Source organism: Epinephelus lanceolatus, chromosome 15 (assembly GCF_041903045.1).
Source record: "Epinephelus lanceolatus isolate andai-2023 chromosome 15, ASM4190304v1, whole genome shotgun sequence".
Taxonomy (NCBI): domain Eukaryota; kingdom Metazoa; phylum Chordata; class Actinopteri; order Perciformes; family Serranidae; genus Epinephelus; species Epinephelus lanceolatus.
This window is the reverse complement of record NC_135748.1, coordinates 33,805,693-33,827,309: the sequence shown is the minus strand read 5'-3', so window position 1 is coordinate 33,827,309 and position 21,617 is coordinate 33,805,693. Positions and strand designations below refer to the sequence as shown.

The 21,617-nt window shown below is 40.3% G+C and overlaps 1 protein-coding gene across 7 annotated transcripts in view; it reads right to left on the bottom strand.

The window, feature by feature from the left end:
* Positions 1-21,617, bottom strand: part of stxbp5b (syntaxin binding protein 5b (tomosyn)) — a 51,353-nt gene that overhangs the window by 26,992 nt on the left and 2,744 nt on the right. For all 7 annotated transcript variants that reach the window (XM_078175220.1, XM_033642265.2, XM_078175218.1 and 4 more), the window contains exons 3-8: positions 13,953-14,034; positions 13,083-13,183; positions 10,039-10,173; positions 5,676-5,739; positions 3,242-3,325; positions 73-196 (exon numbers count right to left, since the gene is read on the bottom strand). In XM_078175220.1, the coding sequence (XP_078031346.1) occupies positions 73-196; positions 3,242-3,325; positions 5,676-5,739; positions 10,039-10,173; positions 13,083-13,183; positions 13,953-14,034 (590 nt within the window). The remainder of the gene's footprint in view (positions 1-72; positions 197-3,241; positions 3,326-5,675; positions 5,740-10,038; positions 10,174-13,082; positions 13,184-13,952; positions 14,035-21,617) is intronic.

Sequence of the window (21,617 nt, the reverse complement as noted above, 5' to 3'; positions counted from 1 at the left end):
GACATAGATGGCTCCTGTTCAGTATGTGAGCGCATATAAACAATACACCTGTGTGTATGCAAGAGTTCGTACCATGTGGCGTGATGATCTGTGCAGGCTTGGCCGGGGCTCGTACATTCCATGTGGTCAGAGTGCCATCAGAGTGGCTGCAGACAAACTGTTTACCCTCATGGTGCCAGGCGACTGAGTGGATCGCCTGAAAGACACGCAGCAGCCCATCGTTAGAGCGTGATAAATGAAGTGCATGCACATTTTACAGCTGTGCAACAACAAATAAGATCTGTAGAAGCTCTGTGAGCAACCTATTTAAAGGATAAAGCTGGATTATTGTATGCTTTTCTTATTGCCAACTAATCCCATGACAAGACCAAAACCAACAGTGCATTAGTCCGACTGTAAAACCTTTAACTTGCCCAGCCTGTCTGAGGCACACCTCGACCATTCATTCCTACTGAAGACAAAAGTCTTTGAAAATTGGTCTTAATTATATACTTGCATCTACAAAAGCTGCACACTGTAGATTTTAGGTAAATACTGTATTTGTTGGGGACTACATTCACATGTGGATTATAAACATTTGCTGCACTAACAAACAAGTCTCTTTGGCAGCAAGGCGATGTTTGTGGGACTGGCTCAAAATAAACTACATGTGTTGATCAAATAATGGAAAAAACAGTGTGGCACGCTGACCTGTTTTTAATTGTTTTTGGACAACAATGGGGCTCTGTGGCACAGAGGAAGAGGATAGATCAGGCTTTGGCTACAGTGGCAGTGCCTGTTTGTAGAATCTGTTGGTTTTGATCTTTTCATAATAATAATGATAACAATAAAAACAACTTTGTTTCTAATCAAAATGATTACAATAATAATAATAATAATAATAATAATAATAAGCAGAAGAATATATGTTTGCCTGTTTTATGTATTACATCATTTGTGGAGATGTGTGTCAGTTTGTATTATATATGTTATGGTACTTGTTTTGGGGGAGTCAGTTAACATTTTTTGATTGATTGATTGATTTCTGGAAGACGGTAAGACAGTAATCCAAAGGATGACATGCTAAAGTAAAATATTTATTTCCAGCATGGTCCTTGATGTCAATAGAAAGTCTAAATTGGTGGCCAGAGGCTTAGCCATGACTACGTGACCCCCAGATATGTATACGTGACGTGTACCATGCTGTGTGTTGCTATATGTTATTTGTCCCAGTAAAAAACAAATAAATAAATAAAAATAAACTTTATTTTGTGTTGTTAAGTTTTTTAACAAAAGGAAATAATTTAATTTATTTTAATTTAATTCAATTTTAATTTTATATACTTTATTAATCCACTGGGGGAAATTTAAATTTTTTCATTTTTTTAACTTGACAATTAAGGCCAAAAGTCAGGAGCACAGAGCAGTGATACTGAACTTACGGCCCATGGGCCAATTGTGGCCCACAAAAGGGTGCCAGATGGCCGACTAACCATTTTCTAATCCACAATAGAAATAAATTGATTCCCAATGGGATTTTTTTTGTATTTTGAATATAATAAAGGAACTAGTGTGCAAAAAAAGAATCAAAATATAGCTTGTTTGGCAAAAATAAATAAATAAAGGGCCAGGGGAGGATCCCCCAGACCCACCCGACAGAGATCAGGGCTAGACCCCAAATGTCCTTAAATCCTAGACACACCCTGCATACATCTGCCTTTTTATTAAATATTATTTTTTGGAATTTTGTGTTTATTAGACAGGACAGATCCAGAGTGAAAGAGGGAGAAAAGTCCTTGTACATGTGGCATCTGCTCAACTAGGTGAGCTAGTGGGCACCCATACACCTGACTTGTGAGGGGCTGATGTGACTGAATGTCCCTCTGACAAAGATGAGTGAGGACAGCAAATGTGGAAAGATTGAAAAGTTTATGAAGTGGCCCCTTGCTTCCATCATTTTGCAAAAGTGGCCCTCAGGCAAAGTCTGAAGAAGAGCAAGAGACTCAGTGTGTCTGAGTTCAGAAGGCAGAGTTAGTGTGAGGACTCCCTTTGTCGCAAACTGTGATCTGAGAGCAACCAGCAGGGCTCCATATACAGATCTTAATGGCTGAGAGGGCACATGCCAGGTCCATAAATCACATATGTATTTAGGAGTAAGGTCGTTTAAGGACTTAAGTAAGCAATAAAAAATTTAAAATCAATTTGGAATCAAAGAGGGAGCCAGTGTAAGGAGGCAAGCACAGGGGTGATGTGATCATGCCAACTGGAAACAGTGGAGGGAGCCCTGGCTCATACCCGAAGAAAGTGTGTTACAATTATCAAGCCGGTACAAGATAAAACCATGTGCAACTTATTGTGGATGATAAAAATGACCTAATTTTAGAGATTATCTTGAGCTGGAAGAAACAAGACTGAACAACATGTGTAGCGACTACCATCAATGAAAAAAGCTGCCAAGAGGCTCGTACTGTAACTGTGACTCCTTCAATGACATTCATGCTTAAGTCCAAAGATGCGTTTTGTGTGCTGTCAACAGAAAAGATCAGACCCAAAAACTCACCCTGTTGGTGTAAAAGCAGCCATGCCAGTAAATGAACAGATAAAATAATATGAAACCACACCCTGTGCTAATTACAACTACCAGAAGTGATAGTGACCAAAAGAACATGTGCAGCCTGAACAAATAATACACAACAGATGTTAAATACATATTCTGGCACCTACATGGTTGACTTGATCATCAGAAGAGAGGTTAGCATCAAATATTACCTATAGATTCACAGCAGCATGCTTATTTCTTTTTGAGCGACTGCCAAGATCAGCACCATGACTTGATTCAAGGGATGAAAATCAGAAGAATATAAAACATCACCAGACGTGTGCTTTAACACTTCTTCTCATCTTCTTAAAATGCAAAATTAACTTAAGTATGACCTGAATCATCTAGAAAACTGTCATATTTTCAAGTATTTGATCCACTGGATATCATAATTTCAGTCTGTATAGCATGTGAATAACAAACATTTTTTCTTCTCTGTGTCACACTCAGTTATCACCAAAGGTCACACAGTATATAAGCTCGTGAGATACAATCACACAGTGGCCCAATGAGAGCCTCTGTTCAGTCACATGTTGATGAAGTGACAGATCATGCAAAACCTCACAAGACCAAACATGTTGCTGGGAAACTACAGCGAGAGAACTGTGAACAAACTAACCAGGAACCTCACAAGAACTGAGTGCAAAGAAAATAAAGCCTTACCTCATCATAATTGTAGCGGTAGTCAGCCTTTTTGGACTTCAAATCCCACAACACCACAACCCCGCACTCAAATCCAATCAGGAGCTGCAACAACACGAAGCAAAGCAGAGCTCAGCTGACTGCTGTTAAACCACAGACTGCACATATAACTCAGCCTGGAGTTTACACAACTGTAACATCACTGACTGAGATGTTCAAAGGATCGGCCATCTTTAACATACGACACTTTATTTTCCTCATAATTTCTCAACTTTTTCTTCAAAGGTTTTTCTTTTAGGCACATTCCTAACACACAGTAAGCACCAACTCATTAATGACTAATTACATATACAAAATAAATCCTATTGCAGTTGTGTAATTGTGTGAGTTTACAGACAGCAGTGGATTTCTAGAGGAATTTACTTGAAAAAACTGTTTAATTAAATTGAAAACTCCGAGTGATTCAAGTGAGATCCATTTAAAACCCAAGAAAATATTATTGAAAGTGATTAACTGTGTTCCATATTTGATGAATTGTAAGCCTTCCCGTGGAGAACCAACTAACAAGTCTATTTTACCAAATTTATTTTATGAATGTGCATCAACATACACGTTCCTTTCTAATAAGTTATGCCAAATCAAAGTGTTACCAAATACACTGATAACAGAAGAACCTAATACTCTGAAACAAGGTTTGAATTTTTTTTGTCTACCTGCCGCTGTGGCTGGTGGATGCCAAGAGTACCATTGTTTTTGCAGGTGGTGAGTGAAGCAAATCTATCAGCCACTTGTATATTTTACCAGCATTTGGCTGGTGGCTGGTACTAATTTCCAACCTTGCTCTGAAACCATTTTTATTATTCTTATGGCATTTTCATTTATCGTATAATTGATGGTTTAGAGGCTGTCCCCATCCCTTCACCATTATTGATTAATTAACACTTTGTGATATTAACCCTTTGAAACCTGGAGCAACATCACTTTTCTTGTGATGCTTTCAGGCGCCTTTCACCTTTTAAGTATTTAAACCTTTTAACCCTGAGAAAGTTGGAGTGATTTCTTTTTTTCAAAAACAAGGGGGAAAAGGAAATGAGCAACTTGATAAGAAATGCCCCACAAAGTGCAAAAAAGTAAATAATTTAGGAAAATATTTTTAAAAAATTCAGAAAAGAGAAAAAAAGCTAGGGAGATTTATAATTATAATGATTAATACATTTTAAAATCATGTTACAGAATTATTATAATTTCAAAGCACTCTTTCCAGGTCATTTGTTTGTATCTTTCTTTCTTTATTTTAACTAATTTTCTTGGTTTTTTTATTTTATCTTTCTACTAATTAAGTTTTTGGGTCATTTCTTTTTTTGTTGCTCATCTTATCTTATCATTGCCTTCTCTCTATGTTTTTAAAAGAAATCAAGCCAATTGGCTCAGGTTTTAAAGGGTTAAATGCAGAAGCTCAACAAAATACATTAGAAAAAACAAAAATCTTTCAAAAACCTTAAAGGTAAAGTTCAACCCCAGACCAAAAAATACATGGTTTCCCTCTTACCCGTAGTGCTATTTATCAGTCTAGATTGTTTCAGTGTGAGTTGCCAAGTATTAGAGATAATGACTGTAGAGATGTCTGCCTTCTCTTGAATATAATGGAACAAGATGGCACTCAGCTCGTGGTGCTCACCATGCCAAAGGAGGCAAGCATCTGCTGCTAGCTCACCTAGCACCACTGAGCTAACTAACATTACAGTCCAGCTGAGGAAGACGCCACTGTTAGGAGCACCAGCCTCTCGTCTATGAGTAGATGCACACTTCCTTCTGCGCAGTGAAACAGCTGGCAAGTTTGGTAGAAAGAAAATAATTCCACACAAAAACAATCCAGACTGATAAACAGCGCTACAGGTATGAGGAAAAATGTGTGTGATTCTGGGGTGAACTGTCCCTTTAAAATAAGCAGCATGAACCTGATGCATTCAATAAAAGAGGTATACAGGCATAAACATTTGTCAAGTTAGGTAAGTATTACTAGTAGGCGTGCATCACATCCCTCACTTATCAGACTTAACAGGTGCAATGCATTCTGGTCCATTGAGGCAGCTGTTTCTAAAAAACAAAATCAGTATCTCCACCTGTTCTGCCATGATTTTCACTGTGTAGCATCGTGAAAGCTTTCTGTAAACGATTAGTCTCGGAGGAAACCTCTTCTCTTTGATTTTGACACTGAAACTTGCTGTTTACCATTGACATTTTAATTAGCTGAAAATGTTCTGCTATCATTCTCCATTATAGCTGCACGAGCTGTATCGACGTTGAGTTGTCTGCAGCAGAGCAGTTAACCATGGTGAAATAGGAAAGTACCACCGCCACCAGATAACAAAAGAATGTGCAGTTTTGTTTTAGGCTTTAGGGTATACATTTATCTCTGCTCCACAGGGCTATGTGGTGGTCAACTGTCAGTTACCTTTCCTTCATCCATGGGGTTATCACTGATGTGCACCACAGGCCCTGGGTGTGTCTTGGTGGATCTGTGCATGTTTTAAGAAAGAAGAAAAACAAGGAAGTGTGTCAGATTGACATGATGTACACTTGACGAGAACAATGTATCTGATAAATGTTGTCTGATACATACTGTGTAGCTTTTAGAGGGAGAGAAAGATAGGGAGGCAATTAGGAAAGACGTGCAAAAAGTGAACAAAAAAAGAATAAAAGCCAGAATCTCTGCTCGTGCACGAAGAAAAACAGCGAGAATATAGGATGAAACTGTGCATCGGTGCACCAGAGAGAGACATGACATATGAGGGAGACAAACAGAGAGAGAGAGAGCAGGGTCACATGAGGGTCTATGAGAGATTATGGTGTGCGGAGACAGCATCACCGTGGCAACAGAGCAAGGGGCATGGAGGAAGTGAAGGTCTGGCCTAAAGAAAGTGTTGCTGCCTGTGAATGTGGTCTGGCTCCAGTGGCTAATGATCTCATTGCTGCTGATGAGTCGATACAGTCAGAGATGTAGCAGTGAATAAAAGGAGAGGGATGGACTGGAATATGAACTCCAGTCTGTAATCACCGCACGATACACCACCAAGGACTGTTTTAATATATAATAAGTACAGTATATATTAATGTATACTGTATGTTTTACAGTCTTAAAAATAATTATGTACATGTCATTTCCCCTGCATAGATTAACGGACTGGAAGAGGAGGTGGACACCATTTTAAAGCAACAATAATAAGCCTAAGTGAGCTCATGTTCCACTATAACTCTAACTATGATCACAGAGAACACAGCCTGTTTCCGGCCACTGCAGGAGACCTCGACTGTGAATCCACAAGTTTGCCGAGACAACAAACTACGAAGCAGGAAGTGTGTCGCAAAGACATTTCTATCAGATATCGGACAACTCTTCAACAAGGAAACGACTGAATATTATGTTTTAAATTTCACACTGCAGCCAGGAGCTCTTTTCTTTAATCATTTTTCATAGTCTCACAGCCAAAAATCATTTCTCTGCGCCTCCGCTGTCTGTTTCTGAGACATTTATCTGAGCTGATGGCATACTTTGCTGTTTTAGATCTGGGAGTTGAAAGTGCCAGAACACCAATTTATCACATTTCACCAGCAGCCTCATGCACACACACACACGTTTATACTCTACTTCCAATTTTAGCTGCCAGTCACTGTCTGAAATTAATTTTTCTTTAGCTCACTTGTGGGTGCGCTAGAAAAATTACCTGGAAAGAGCAACTTCTGCTGGCTTAAGTGTCTCATTTTTCCTGAAATAATAGTCACACTATTCACTTTCAGCGCTTTATCATGCACAGACTCAGGCCCATCAATACTATTATAACCAAGACATTTAAAAGTTACTACCCAGTAGGTCTGTCACTGAAACTACTTCTGCTGGATGATACATTGTCCCAGAAATAACTGTGATAAAAAAAATATTACTGTCATTTTGAAACCATTTTATGCCACTGATATAATGACAATATTGCAGTGTAAAAATGCAAGTACACCCTTTCAAAGAGCAGTGAACTTCAATTCTTAAGAATATTCAGACATTGGAATATGGTAAAAACAAACAAACAAAAAAAACAACCTTTTTCTTTTTAAATAATTAACACCTGTTAATATACACAAGACAATACTTATAAAATTATGTTAACTTTACAGGAGTAGTCCAAAATTACTCAGCTGGAGACGTAATACAACAACAAAACAAAGTGATGCCTCTTTTGACTAAAGACCCACCAGACACACCAAACCTACAACAAAGAACTAGTGGCAATGAAGGTCAACTGATGCGTCGCCTCACATTTCCAGTGTCTTGGCCAAAAAGTTGCACTTGAACACACCGCAAAGATTACACAAAGCAGCCAACTAGTACGTACATTCTGCACCTGCAAGAGGAAATAACTCTCCATACCAACAGGTGGAGGTAGTCTGTATTCACCATTCAAAAAGGGAACCCAGAAGACCGACAGGATGGATTCAAGATATTAGTTAGCCAGCTAGCACATTAAAAGACCAAATGATATTCGCTGTGTGCCACTGAGGTCTTTGCTCAGTGGCTATTAACATAATTTTACCTAACATAACAAGTTTGTTTGTTTGTTTTCTCACACCCTCTTGACATTAGACATTTGTTTACTTTCCTCACTTCCGTTTCTCTCCTCATGTATTGAGCTTAACTAGCCTGGTAAGACCATCCTGATGACGTGAGCTAGACATTCTCTTTCGTTCTCTGTATCAATCTGGACTCACTGCCGCCCCAAACGCTTTCCAGAAATTAAAATCAGGGCCAATGAGAGATCTGCTCCATAGTTGACAATATAAGCAGCCAATCAGGGACTATGTTGTAGTTGATAATGTAAAATGCAGGCCGCAGCTTGCAGATCAGTAATGGCAGCCCACGCTCCCTAGTAGAGTAAACACAGCTATAAGTGAAGTTACTGCAGAAATAGAACCAATAACAACAATTAAACAAGGACAAGAGTTTGCACTCGTAGAGTTTCTCGGAGGAAAAGATGTTTTTAGCAGTTCTTCTCACTGCATTTGCATCAACAGCTTGATTTGTCAGCTGGCTCATTTGGTGATGGAGACGCTGTTCCCTGGTATTCTGTTAAAGTGATTAGCTGAAGGAGTTTGTCCATCATGGTGAGTACTCCCGCCCACTGAAAGTGTTTTGGGCGGCAGCGAGTCCAGATTGATACATGGAGCGTAACAGAGGGTTGAGCTCACGTCATCAGGATGGTCTTACCAGGCTAGAGGTGAACTGCCAATCAGAGTGAGGTATTGAGAAGAATCTACAGGCAATGAAATGTGTTTATCACCTAATTCGGTGATAAACATATTTCATTTCCTGTAGATTCTTCTCAATAAAAGTCCGCCATTACATTGTGGTGTAAAAACTTTTATTGTGAAGCAGCAAAACAAGAAATTGTTGGGTTTTCATCAGCAGTAACTTAACGCAACTCAACACAGCTGAAAGGGGACATCAAACAGTAAAGTAAAGCAGATATCTGAAGTACAAATAGAGTCCAGGAGAGAAACTAAACTCCACACCACAGAGATTCAGTTAGAAGCTACAAAAGTACTGAGAGCTGAATGCACAGACTTTTCAAAATGCTCTTCTATCTGGTCTCCGGCACAGACAGATGCAAGTTGAGTCTTGCAACACACGCTCGTTTCAGAGGGAGGAGGGGGGGATTGCCAGGGGTTGGTGACTTTTGGCCTGACTCCAGACATGGTCCATCTCAGGCACAGCTCAGCATGTTAAAACTAACAATGCAAACGCAAACTGGCATGGCATGATTTGATCTGGCGCTCAAGGAACACCGTAGTTGCCACCATACACTGGACGATGCGTTGCACTTGGCTGCCAGGGAACAGACAGCCTGGGAGCTGGGCAGTCTGCTGGTGGATTTACAGAGTGGAGGATGAAGTTGTTGGAGAGTAGAACTACAAACAACTGACTTTTTGGCAGGTTATAAGAGTTGGCAAACTAACTACTGTCAGGACTGTGCCTCTTCTACTCCAAAAGTACAGTTGCAGGCTACCGGTAAACTTCGCTGTGTGTGTTGTGTTATCCATCCCTACCTACACACACAAGTAGCCGGGCGTGGAGAGAGAAAAAAAGGGAGAATCGCTGCGCCCAGGTTTTATAATGGTCGGGGAACCCTGCTGTTAATTCTGGCAACATGGTGGCAACTTTCCTATGTAAACAAACATATGTGTATTCACCACAGGCAATATCGAGGTCAGCAAAATGATCAAGGTCATGTCCATATATTGGACTATAAGTCAATATCATAATTATTGTGACAGGCCCTCGACTCAGTGTGTTGAGTAACATTGACTTTCTCCACCAATATTGAATTCTACCTGCATGTGGCGCCTGCCAAGTTACATCTGAACCCTGCAGGAAATGCAGTACATTAACCGATACACAGGATGTGATGTAAAATCCCTGTGATCCTTAAAGTGGGTGTTTACACGGGGGAGTGGGTGACACAGGATAAGGCACTGGGGTTATCAAGTGGGCACTTCCTATCACAGATGTTCCGTTAAATCAGGCAGCAAACACCTCCAGAAGTCTCAACAGCAAGTTCTGGCATGGCACAATCACCACCTCCGTTCCGCCCTCACACTGATCAGAGCTACAGTATTCTCAGCAAACAGGACACACTGTATCTGCTAGCACATTCCTCTGCATTTCAGAGTTTCCTGGTCAAGTGTCAACTCACACAAGTGCACAAAGAAGATATGCAAATGGACAGAAAGTGAATGAGAAAAAAAAGACAAGTTGTGCAACAGAGACTCACAGTTCGATGGCTTTGTTCCACATGATGACGTAGCCTGAGAGAGTGAAGGACTCCACGTTGACAATGTGGATGTTTCCTCTTTCTGTGCCGATGTAAAGCCATTTGCTCTGGAAGGGCAGGTGGCAGTATGTGATTCTGCAAGAGGAGATCAGGCTTTTCATTATCTCATGACTCAATCCCGTCAAAGAGTCACCCTTGTCCCTAATCACACTGCTACAACTGGAAGGAGTAGAGAGTGACTAAGATTTAATTACAAAGGCCTTGCTCTGTGTCACACTAATGAAGCCAGACTATATATAGATCAGTGGGGAGGAACAGCGGAGTAAACACTGCTGTCTTTTCTCAACTGGTAGGAAGAAACATCCAGTCAAACACCACATTTACGGTGTCAGATGGACAGGGCAGATGTTCCCTGTCAAATGTGTTTGACTGTTGATCTGCTCATACATCATATGTCATCTCACAGGTGATACTGCATCAGATTTTGATTGAACATGGAAACTTGGATGATTTACTTTGTCTCTCTACATTTACTAAATGTTAGCATCAACTAAAGCTTAATTAACTGAATCTGTTGGCCACATGGAGGCAAAGACACAAACTGAAAACATACCATTTACCTTGCAAAATTGTTATGGTGAATAACATGAATATCATAAGCATTCAATTTAAGTCATATTTTCAGCCACCTGATAAAGTTCTATATTCACTCTCTTTAAAGCTCTGTTTTTGGTCTCTACCAACTCCTGAAAAACACATATGTGGGGCAGCTAGGTGCAAACTCTGTGTGCTGTTTGATGATGTACAGGTAGCACACAACAAGTTTATACTGGTGTATTATTAGTCTGTATACTTTTTTTGTTTACCTCCGTTCATTCATTCATTCATTCATTTTCCATAACCGCTTATCCTGTTGGGGGTCACAGGGTGTGCTGGAGCCTATCCCAGCTGACACTGGGCGAGAGGCAGGGTACACCCTGGACAGGTCACCAGACTATCACAGGGCTGACACATGGAGACAGACAACCATTCACACTCACATTGACACCTATGAGCAATTTAGAGTCACCAGTCAACCTGCATGTTTTTGGACTGTGGTAGGAAGCTGGAGTACCAGGAGAAAACCCACGCTGCCACAGGGAAAACATACAAACTCTGCACAGAGGTGCTCCCCCATTCTGAGGTTCAAACCAGGAACCCTAGTGCTGTGAGGCAATAACGCTAACCACTGCGACACCATGCTGTCATATTTTCAGCCTCTTGACGAATAAAAGTACAATATTCACTCTCGTTTTAGCTCTGTTTTTGGTCTCTACCAATTCCTGAAAAACACATACATAAGGTAGCTAGTTGGGAACTCTGATAGACAGGTAGCACACTACAAGATTATACTGGTGTATTAATAGTCTGTATACTGACATTTTATTTACCCTTTTTTTATGTAATTGTTTTCTTTTTGTAAAGCACTTATCATAATCGTTGATTCATCTTTTAGTGCTGCTTTAAAATTTGGAATTTTAAAGGGATACAATGCAGGATTTTCCTAAAAAAAATGTATGGACTAATAAACTATAAAAGTAACCCCTTTAAAACATCACTTATGACCCACTCTTGTGGTGTGGTTATGTATTAATCTGCAGAGACTGCCCTCTGCCTGTATTTTCTTCCTATTTTTGCTTTGATCAGGACATTCATGGGCGTGTATAGCTCTCAGCTGATAAAAGCACACAGGTGAAGTCAAGACTTAACATAAAGGTAGCGCCCCGACAGTAGCAGCATGAAAATTGCGGACACAGCGCTGGAAAAATGCAAATATAGCGAGGCGAAATGCCAAGTGGACAAAGCTCATTCCAAAACAAGACTAAATCCTGTATTGGCTTTCATTGTTAATTTTACTGGAGAGCACTGTAGGAGAAGATTAGCCTGTTCTCTGTTGCTGCTAGCTTCCTTAGCTTGATAAAATATCGGTCTTTTTATCCCCACAAATGTAAAGCACACTTGTAGCTTGCCGTAGATGTACAAGTACTGAAGGAGGGCCAAAGCCAAGTTTGAATGTTGTCTTGACAAACACTATACTTTTAAACTTTGAAAAGAAAATAGCCTTCAAATGATGGTCGATGGATTAATGAGTAAAAAAAAAATTTTTAAGCCATACATGTAGATTATATTCCCAGAAAAGTAATATTGTTCTCACTGGCTGGAAGGCACCAGTATTTAACTTTGACCTCATGAATTCATGTTGGATGTTTGGTTTAAAGCCCAGTTCAGACCAAAGATTCGCAACGAGACAAAACCATTTCAGAACATCGGAGAGAAAAGTTGCAGCGGTGTGAACTGGCCGGACTGAGCTCAACTAAAGTTGGCTGATGGTGTTGCCTGCAACTCAGCCAATCAACCAATCAGCTTGTAGTGAAGTCCGCTGGTCAAGTCACAGTGCGTTCTCTTGCGGTGGCAGGTGCTCCAAGCCCTCTGTTTCTGTCCTTGTGTACCGCTGTCGGAAGGTGGGCCACTGCTGCTGCTTGCTGTATGCACTTATGCCCCCTCACACACACATTCTCATTGACTGATTAATTGGCGCTGCTTACTCATATTAGTGTGACATATTTATTACAGTCCATCTGATGCTCATTTTGTTTGTTTTTCACCGTTTCATCACTACTACAAATGCAGCTATAGCCAGTATCTCACTATCACTATCCTCATTCATATTTTAAGAAGCTACAAATTATATTCAGCCACAAAATAAGCCTGAAAAACTGCAAATCAGAGCAGAAGTACAGAGTCGCTGCATAGAGATGATACACCATCTCATCTAGTTGCATTGGTCTGAATTGGGCGTGAGAGGGAAATACAAGTTTTCTTTTACAGAACAAGACGACACTGATGCAATATGTTTTTTTAAAACATAAGGGCAACAACACTGTTAACTATCCACAGTGTAGCATGTGGCCAGCTGTGAGGACTGTTTCCAGACAGTGTCACACTTCACAAAGCAACAGATGCATCGTCACTGCAAACAGAGACGCAGAGAGAAGTTACCGTACCTCTCCCTGTTGAACTTGAGAGAATGCAGGATTGCAGGGATTTTTTGCCTCAGGTTCCACAGGTGGATGCTGTCATCAGCTAAGGCACTCACCAGCGCCCCCTGTGGAAAGGGTCAGAAACAGGCGGGTTGTTAGGATTCACAGAACACCTTGTGTGTGCTGTTGTATCATGAACACACAACTATGGGGGCATTACAGAAGCATGTGGGTAACAAAAATAGCATAACTGTTTGCTCAGTATGTTCGATAAAAGCTCACACAACGAGAGGAAAAACACTGAATTAGCACCAGGACTGCATAATTAAATATTACTTAAAATAATTATAATTATAAAATGCAAAGCTTTATTTGCATTTAATGATGAAAAATGTATGAATTAAGTGTAATAAGGAGCTGAGGCTGAACAGGTTTTGCAGTATTTACAAATGTGTACATTTTCTGGTGTAATTTACATTTATTTGCATTTTGTAACAGTATATATGTAAATATATATTTTCTCTGTTCTGTGTTTTCTATTTAAAGGTTTCTCAGCTAATGACTAATGGCGTTAATAGAACTAATGGAACAATTTAACTTAACTATTAAACTAAACTGCTGAACCTTCAAAAACAAAAGGAGAAAAAAGGAAGAGCTGTTTGGGCATCAAGCAGAATCCTGTTAAAAACCTTCGGCTGGATGGATCAATCCGTTTCAAGTGGGGAAGCTGCACATAATCTTAAAGGATAACGTGCCAGTGTCTACAGTGACGACTATTTAGAACATGGACAGACAAAAGCAGGAGACAGGGGACAGTGAAGTGTAGTGAAGGGGTGAGGAGAGGTGAGGAGGAGAAGGTGGAGAGAAAACCAAACAAGGAACAAGGCAACAAACCTCGTTGATCAGGAACTGGAGCTGGATGACAGCCGCACCGCTCTCATGCTGACAGTAGCACTCCACGCCCGCACGGCCGAAGCTAAAAGTCAGCTCAGTCAAGGAAAACTGGACAGTTGAAGTTCATGCAGACATGTGAGGATGTATATTATCTGATACATTAACACTGAACAATCCATGTTTGAATTAACACTAATCACTTTCTAAAATCAGTTCCAGCCGACTGTAGGTGTTTTCATATATATAAAAGAGGCCTCCTGCATCATGAGGGATTCCACCCACCCTGCAAATTAACCGTTTGCCCCCCTCCCATCTGGCAGGAGGCTACACAGCATCAGGACCACGGCCACCTGGCTGAGGAACAGCTTCTTCCCTGACGCTGTGAAACTGATCAATCCTGCTAACTGAACACTGCTGCCACTATTATTATTATAAGACTGTTTTCAGGACATAACTGCACTATGAGGCCCCTCCATCACCTAGTTTATCTTTTAGACCTCCCATTTTTTATTCTTTACATCACACTCGTCTCACTCATTACATATATTCACATATTTTTTTATGATTATTATATTAATTCTTTTAATCGGCTGTTTTATTATGTGCTTCTGTTCTTGGTTTTACTATTTCAGGGTTCCTACACACTTTACGAATTGATTTTTGAAAATTCTTCCTAATATTTAACCCAATTTCCATTGCTTTATTTAAGTAGTTTATAAGTGGGAGGTCCTAAAAAGCCATACGTTATTAAACAAGTGCTTCCCAGGCAGTTGGTAATGACCAAACTGCTACTGATTGCAAACTGTACTCACTTGTTAAACGTTCCTGCTGCCAGCTTCCTTGTTCAGGGACAGAAACCCAAAGATCACACAGATGTCAATATAATTTGACATGTTTGGATTGAAGTTTGTGTGTGTTTCTTTCTTGTTAAACAAACTTTTGTTTCATAGACGTGCCTAATAATTGTTTTACACCCTTATCTGAACCTGAGTGTCCACAATACCTTAATAAATTAAGTTTGATCAGTCTGCTGCCAGGCCCATTCTGTCTTCACCTGCCCGAGTGAATCAATGACCCGGATACTGATTATCTGAACATCTGTGCATATGTAGATGTCCGGATCACCATACCTGGTGATTCAATCAAATAAGTAGTGTTGTCTGTAAATAACCAACTGTTTGATCAAGGCTGATATAATACCTAAGCTTTAGCTGAGATTGGAGACGACAGTCTGATGCTGCTATACTGTATGACTGTTACTGCAGCAGCCTCCCACTCAAGGTAACGTTCTCCATCAGTAGGAACTGTCACCAGCATCAATCAGCCATCTACCACACTGACAGTGAATATTCACTAAACTATTTTTAAATGAAGCTCTAGTGAAAGTTCAGTCAGGAAGACAATCATTTTTATGCTCAGGCTAGAAGTTTATTTCTCACCCTGCCATTCACTCCTTGCTCACATGCTCACTCACTATCTCTAGGTGTCATTGTCTGGGTGGGTCAATAGAGTCATCAGCTGATTCACAATCAACCAATGGCACCCTCAACCTGGCCATCATCACCTACTCTTTACGGATTCATCAGCCTCATATGCCTCATCAGCCTCAGAGTCATCAGCCACCACCACCATCACCAGTGTCTGGACTCTATGGAGGGATTTATCCTGCTGCTGCTCAGATGTCCCTTGATCACAAAATATCTCCCTGACTTCTGCTAAATCTTAATCAGCACAAATCATCTGTTAATCTGTACACTCATATTCTGTATTAAATATTATCTTTACTTCATTCTTCTGTCTCTCTTCTGTTAATTCCAAATCTTTTCCAGACCTGAAAACTGTTTTTCCTAATTGTATAACTTTTCCAGGAATTTCATGACTGTGAGAACCCTGTTATTTGCTATTTACCTGCACCAGGACTTAATCACCTCATTTTATTCCTTCATGTATAAATGTTCTGTAATGACCTCATCACAAATAAACCAAAAGTTTCTTAAGTGCTTCATTTTTAAATCTTAATGAATATTGGCACTTTCATTCACAATAGCATTCCTGAGCAGGCACTGGAAAGAACATGAAACATTTAAAACTAGGAGGGTACTCTGAGAGTGCAGACCTACGCCAAGGCCAAATGCCTCATCTTGCAATGTTAATGAAAGTAAAAATTATTCTTAAACCCGCCTCATGATTCAGATTCGCTGCAAAATTTAATGGCTTCCTCCTTGGCCCATGCGTCACCTTTCCACCAAGTTTCATGTAAATCAGGACAGCAGTTTTTCCATAATCCTGCTGACAAACAGATGTATCGCACCGAAAACATAACCTCCTTGGCAGAGGTAACTAGTGAGTTAAAAATAAAATCAGTGGGCCCCGTCTGCCTTATTTATTCACATGCGTCAGACAGTATGACGGCAGCATGATAAACTTAACTCTCACCTCTCTCTATTGGACTACTGAGTTCAGGTCACAGAATCCCTGCCTGCTAAATCTGTGCATTCAGAAACAGCCAGGCGGCACACCTCACCCAAAAGTAGATGTCTCAGGCCTCAATTTGAACCGTGTGTGTGAACTAAAAGAGGAAGCGAAACGACTGCACGTATGGCAAATACCGTGGCCTCAGTGGAGCGCTATAGACACCAGGACTGTAATGAATCCCACAAAAACCTCCAAATACTTTAACAAACAGCACAGAAATGAGGCGCATAATGAGGAAAAGCTTGTCTCTTTCAACCAGCCTGTAATCATTTCCACAGACAGATAGTATGTGCACCAATTGTGCACAGAAGAAGGAAGCAGCACGAGATCTAATCACAGAGAGAATCTCAAGACAGACGAATCAGCCACAAAGACAAAAAGCTGTTTCTCACACTCCTAATGTGATCATGCTGAAGACAAGCTCCAAAGACACTCAGTTGTGTTCATGATCAGAGTCCACTTTGAGCTGACACAGCAGACTATGTCCGAACAGGATTAACCAAGCTGTGATCAAACAATCCCTCAGTGCCTTAAACAAACTAAGGTGGGGTTGTAGCAGGAGACGGTTTCAGGACAGGCTCAACTGTGGGGCATCACTCCTGCACGGGGATGGAGGCAAACACAGACTCTCAGACTTTAAGCCAGCGCCAGTCAGAGGCTGTTTGGCAACTGAACTCACATTCACCCGTGACCTTTCTGTCCAGTTTTAGCTCCTGGCCCTGCAAGTTCTGTACAACATTTTGTCAGAATTATTAATGGATATCATGTCTCTACAGGTCCACAATGGAGGAGGAAGAGTCATTAAGTCTGCTTCATAGCCTCTGGTCATGCATAAAAGAGAAAAATGCAGGAGTCTAAAGAGCAAAAATGTTAATATGTAACACGTTGGTGGATTCATGTTGCTGACATCAAGTACAATCACTTCTCTTATAATTGTTAAAACCAGCTGCTGCTTATTTTCCGTGTGCATTAACTCATCACTGTATGTAAATGTACAGGTGTTCAGAGTCTGATGCTATGTAGGTTAATGGTGCTGCTGAGACAAGCTTCTTTCTAGGGTAGCAGGAAATTACTAAGATTTTATCACTGTGGTGAGCAAGTAGAGCAGTGTGTTTGGTACTTCCTTCTATGCTTCATGATCAGAACCTTTATGATGATCATGTACACCAACCGAGACTGCTTTAGACTACACTACCTGTTTCCCTTCATGACTTTATTTCATTAGTAGGAATGTGACTCTAGGATTGTGCAGCACAGGAAGCTGAGTCACACTAGTCAACTGTGACTTTGAATATAACAACATGCCTTGCTGTGGGGGAAACAGAAAGTTCAGATAACAGGCCCTGACATTAGAACTGGACAATATTTTCATATTATACTGATATTATGACGTGAGACTAGGTATTGTCTTGGAGTTTTGATATATTGCAAATGTTGTCTTTACCTGGTTTTAAAGGCTACATTACAGTAAAGTGGTGTAATTTCCTGTTATTTTATTTGTCTTAGCCAACTTGTTCATTGTATCCACATGACTGATGATTATTTATTAAAATAAATATTTTGTGAAAGTACCAACAGTCAACCCTAAAATATTGTCACAATATTCATATTGAGGTATACAATCCAAAAAAATTGTGATATTTGATATTTTGGTCATGTGATTAGCGTAAACAGATTTGCACTATTCAAATTAAATCATTCCTTATCATCTGAAACAATGAGGGGTTGAAGTCGAAAATCGGCTCCAAATTGGCTGATCTGTCGTAATCGTATGCCTCCCAGTTTCTTTTACCAGTGCCTGCATGTTTTTCCGACAGTTGCTCATTCCAAAACAATGACGCCAAACACACGTTCCTACACTACTGGAAACAATGATCCACAGCTTGGCTTCATTTCACAAAGAAAAATGATACCAGTGCTGCTTGTAACATCTGTAAAATGATCATCATCAACATGGGCTTAAGTTTCAGGAACACCATGTATTTGACAGAGGGCAAATACTCTCTCATTTCATCAACACTGTGTTCAGACTCGGAGATAATAAAGCAGTTGCGTTGACGCTGAAAACCTGTGTAGGCCTCCTTTTTTTCACACAGAAAATTGATAGGAAATCAATAACGGAATCGATAAAGAATCGGACCAATAAGCAGAATCAATAATGGCACTGGTTTCAATTAAATCTTAACAATTCCCATCCCTAACGAGGAGAGTTAATTGAATATATTTGGGTTTTGGACTGTTGGTCAGACGAAAACAAGTAATATGAATATTTTAACTTGGGGAAATTATATTGGGATTTTTTTTTTATTTTTCCAAATTTTAGATCACACTTATACTTTAAAAAAATTATCTACATATTTATATAAAATGAAGATGTCTTAGTAACAGCGCTACATGGGTTTCTACAGCTTGAGGAAAGTTAGATTCAAGATTTTAAGACCTTTTTTATGCCCGTTTGGGGCCAATTTTACCTAAATGATTATTGTAACATAAAACATGACCTACTTTTGTCCATTCAGGCATGTCGGAGATGAGGAAGAACTGGACTGGGAAATCCCTGAGGTTTGTTGACGGGTTTTCCTAGTTTTTGTGTTTCTTAATCTCCACTGACTTGATTACCATCATGCCGAGTATGAAAAACATTTTGCAGAAAGCACACCTAGCTTCTCATGCATTGCCTTAGGTCTGACCTGAATGCTTTGAAGCTTCGAACGTTGCCATTCTAATCGATGTCTAAATCAATATTCAAATGCTCTGTTTTTCTATAAAATTCCCCCCAAAAATCCCAAATAGCCCATGAATTAGGAGATATAGTAATCTAACATAATTCATTTTGCAAATCTCCTGAAAACTCTAAGTAACAGCTTTTTTTCTAGCTATAACGGCTAATGTTATTGCAATGTGCATGCTAACAAAGCGGCTAACTGTCACGCAATTTTCGGTGCAACGATTGAAAACTGATGTTTCAATAAATGTCCTTTCGTCTCATCTCTCCGACCCCTCCCCCCAAATGGAACTAAGCCATTGTTAATGTTGCTTTTCCTACTATGACATGTCAAAATGTCTGCTGTGAAAAAGGTCTCGTTTCTTTGAATTTGCACCTCCCCATGTCGTCCAGGGTGCAGTGACAGCTAGCTAGCACACAGTGGATCATCTGCTCTCAGTATTCTGGCTAGAAACAAAATATGAGTGATGATGATTCCACCATCCTGATCTGCATGAAGTTAATTTGACAGGCATCTAGTTATTGTTATTATCATTATTATTATTTTAAATCAATGTTATCAATTATTTTGAGATTTTACAGTGCAACATCATAAAATCCTACCATTCCTTTCTCAGCATTTTTAAGACTTTTGCAAGACTGATTTAAGACATTTTACTACCAATTAAGGCCTTATTTTTAGGTTAATGAAACCAATGCCCTTTACGTCCTTTCAAAGATCAGCACTAACTCTGCCTACATACCATGTGTCAGATGCAATATTTATTATCCATTTAGATTCGAGTTTAGTTCTTCATACTGAAGGACAAAATACTTTTTTCAACTCTGATATCACATCAGAAGCAGATACTGAACATGCTGCTCTCTGAGCCGTTATGACAATCTCCTCTGTGTTCCTGCAAGTTAAAGACAAACATCAACACTTCCTCATTTGGTAAACCAACGTGGTTCACCACAGCATTTCAGTATCAGCGGGTTTTCTTGTGTAGTCAAGTGATAACCATCGAGACAGGAAGTTATCTTAATCATGCTAGCTGACGAATGAAAAAAAGGGAAACTGTGTTTTGCAGACTTTCTTAAAGTCTGAGTTGAATATCCCAGAAGAAGAGGAAGCAGCAGGCCAGCAGCCTGATCATTTTCACAGTGTTTCTGCATTGGAGGCTGATTAAAACAAACTTCTGACTTCCAGTGTGACCAGTCAGCTGCAGGAGCATGCTGAACTAAAATGCAGCGTTGTGAAATATTTAATCCACTTTGCACAAACTTGAACCTTCCCTTTTTTTAAAAGTTCAAAACATTTACTGCTGCCACCACTGGCCTCCATTCCCATGTGGGTCAAATTAATTTTAATTGCTGTTTTGCTTCAGCCCCAACAACAAACACACAGAGCAGGCCAAAATTTAAGAGCATGTGTATTCGAAGGAGCTGTCTACAGTAACACACTGATTAAAACACTGTAGTAGAGACACATCTTGTAAAAGCAGACATTTATTGCTTGTAGACACCTCATTGAGCTTATGTCTACTGAGCTGTGGCAGCGTTTCCAAACTCCGGGGGCAATGAGGTGGATCAATACAGCCTGTCTTTTGATAAATGGACCTATTGCCTGAATGACAGTAATCCCATCAGCTCCACCTCGCACATTAGGACAACATGGAAGCAGTGTGTGTTCTGCGGGAGTCACCCTGTAAACACAGCGCTCTCTTAATCTGGAGAGTGGATAAAGACGAGGATGGAGCCTCTTCCAATGAAAATCTAAATAAAGCAGATGGGCCTCACGTGCACGATATGAGCACAAAAGGAAACCCTGTGTTTATACACGAACAGGCCAACCCTGAGGCATGTTGTAAACAGCATAACCTGGATATGACCAGACTATCACATGCAGAGTTTAACAGTCTGTAATCCAGGGGCAATTTTGTTACTGTGACTCATGGAAGTTAGCTGTAAAAACAAATTTTATCCTTGAATACAAACAAACACGAAACTGACTCCCAACTTGCCGAGGGGCCACGCAGCACCGAAGCAGCTTGATTGTGTGTGTGTTGTGCAAGTCCAGTGATGTTTACAGCACACATGAAGTGGCATCCTGGCACAGACTGGGCAGCACAGTTGATGAGGTTGGCTCCTCGGCATATGGCGGAGGAGCTGTTCATGCTACTGCAGAGATACCACTAATGAGCCTGGGTGCTTCAGGAGAAGGAGGCTGCTGGCTGCACAGAAACACATCCTAGCTAGCGCCTACCTCTGAGCTCTGCGCTTCCCTCTCTGTGGTTTGGACTTTCTGTTATGTCGGATGTGGCGAGGCAAATTAAGGTCACTCACTGTGTAAATTCCTCAGACTTTTTGGAATGCTGAAAGGCGACTTGGTCATGTGATGTTTGCGGAAAGGATGTCAGGAAGTTAGACGTGAGGTCTGGTGTGTTGTGTTTTTCTAAGTGTGTGTGTTGAAAATACACAGGAAT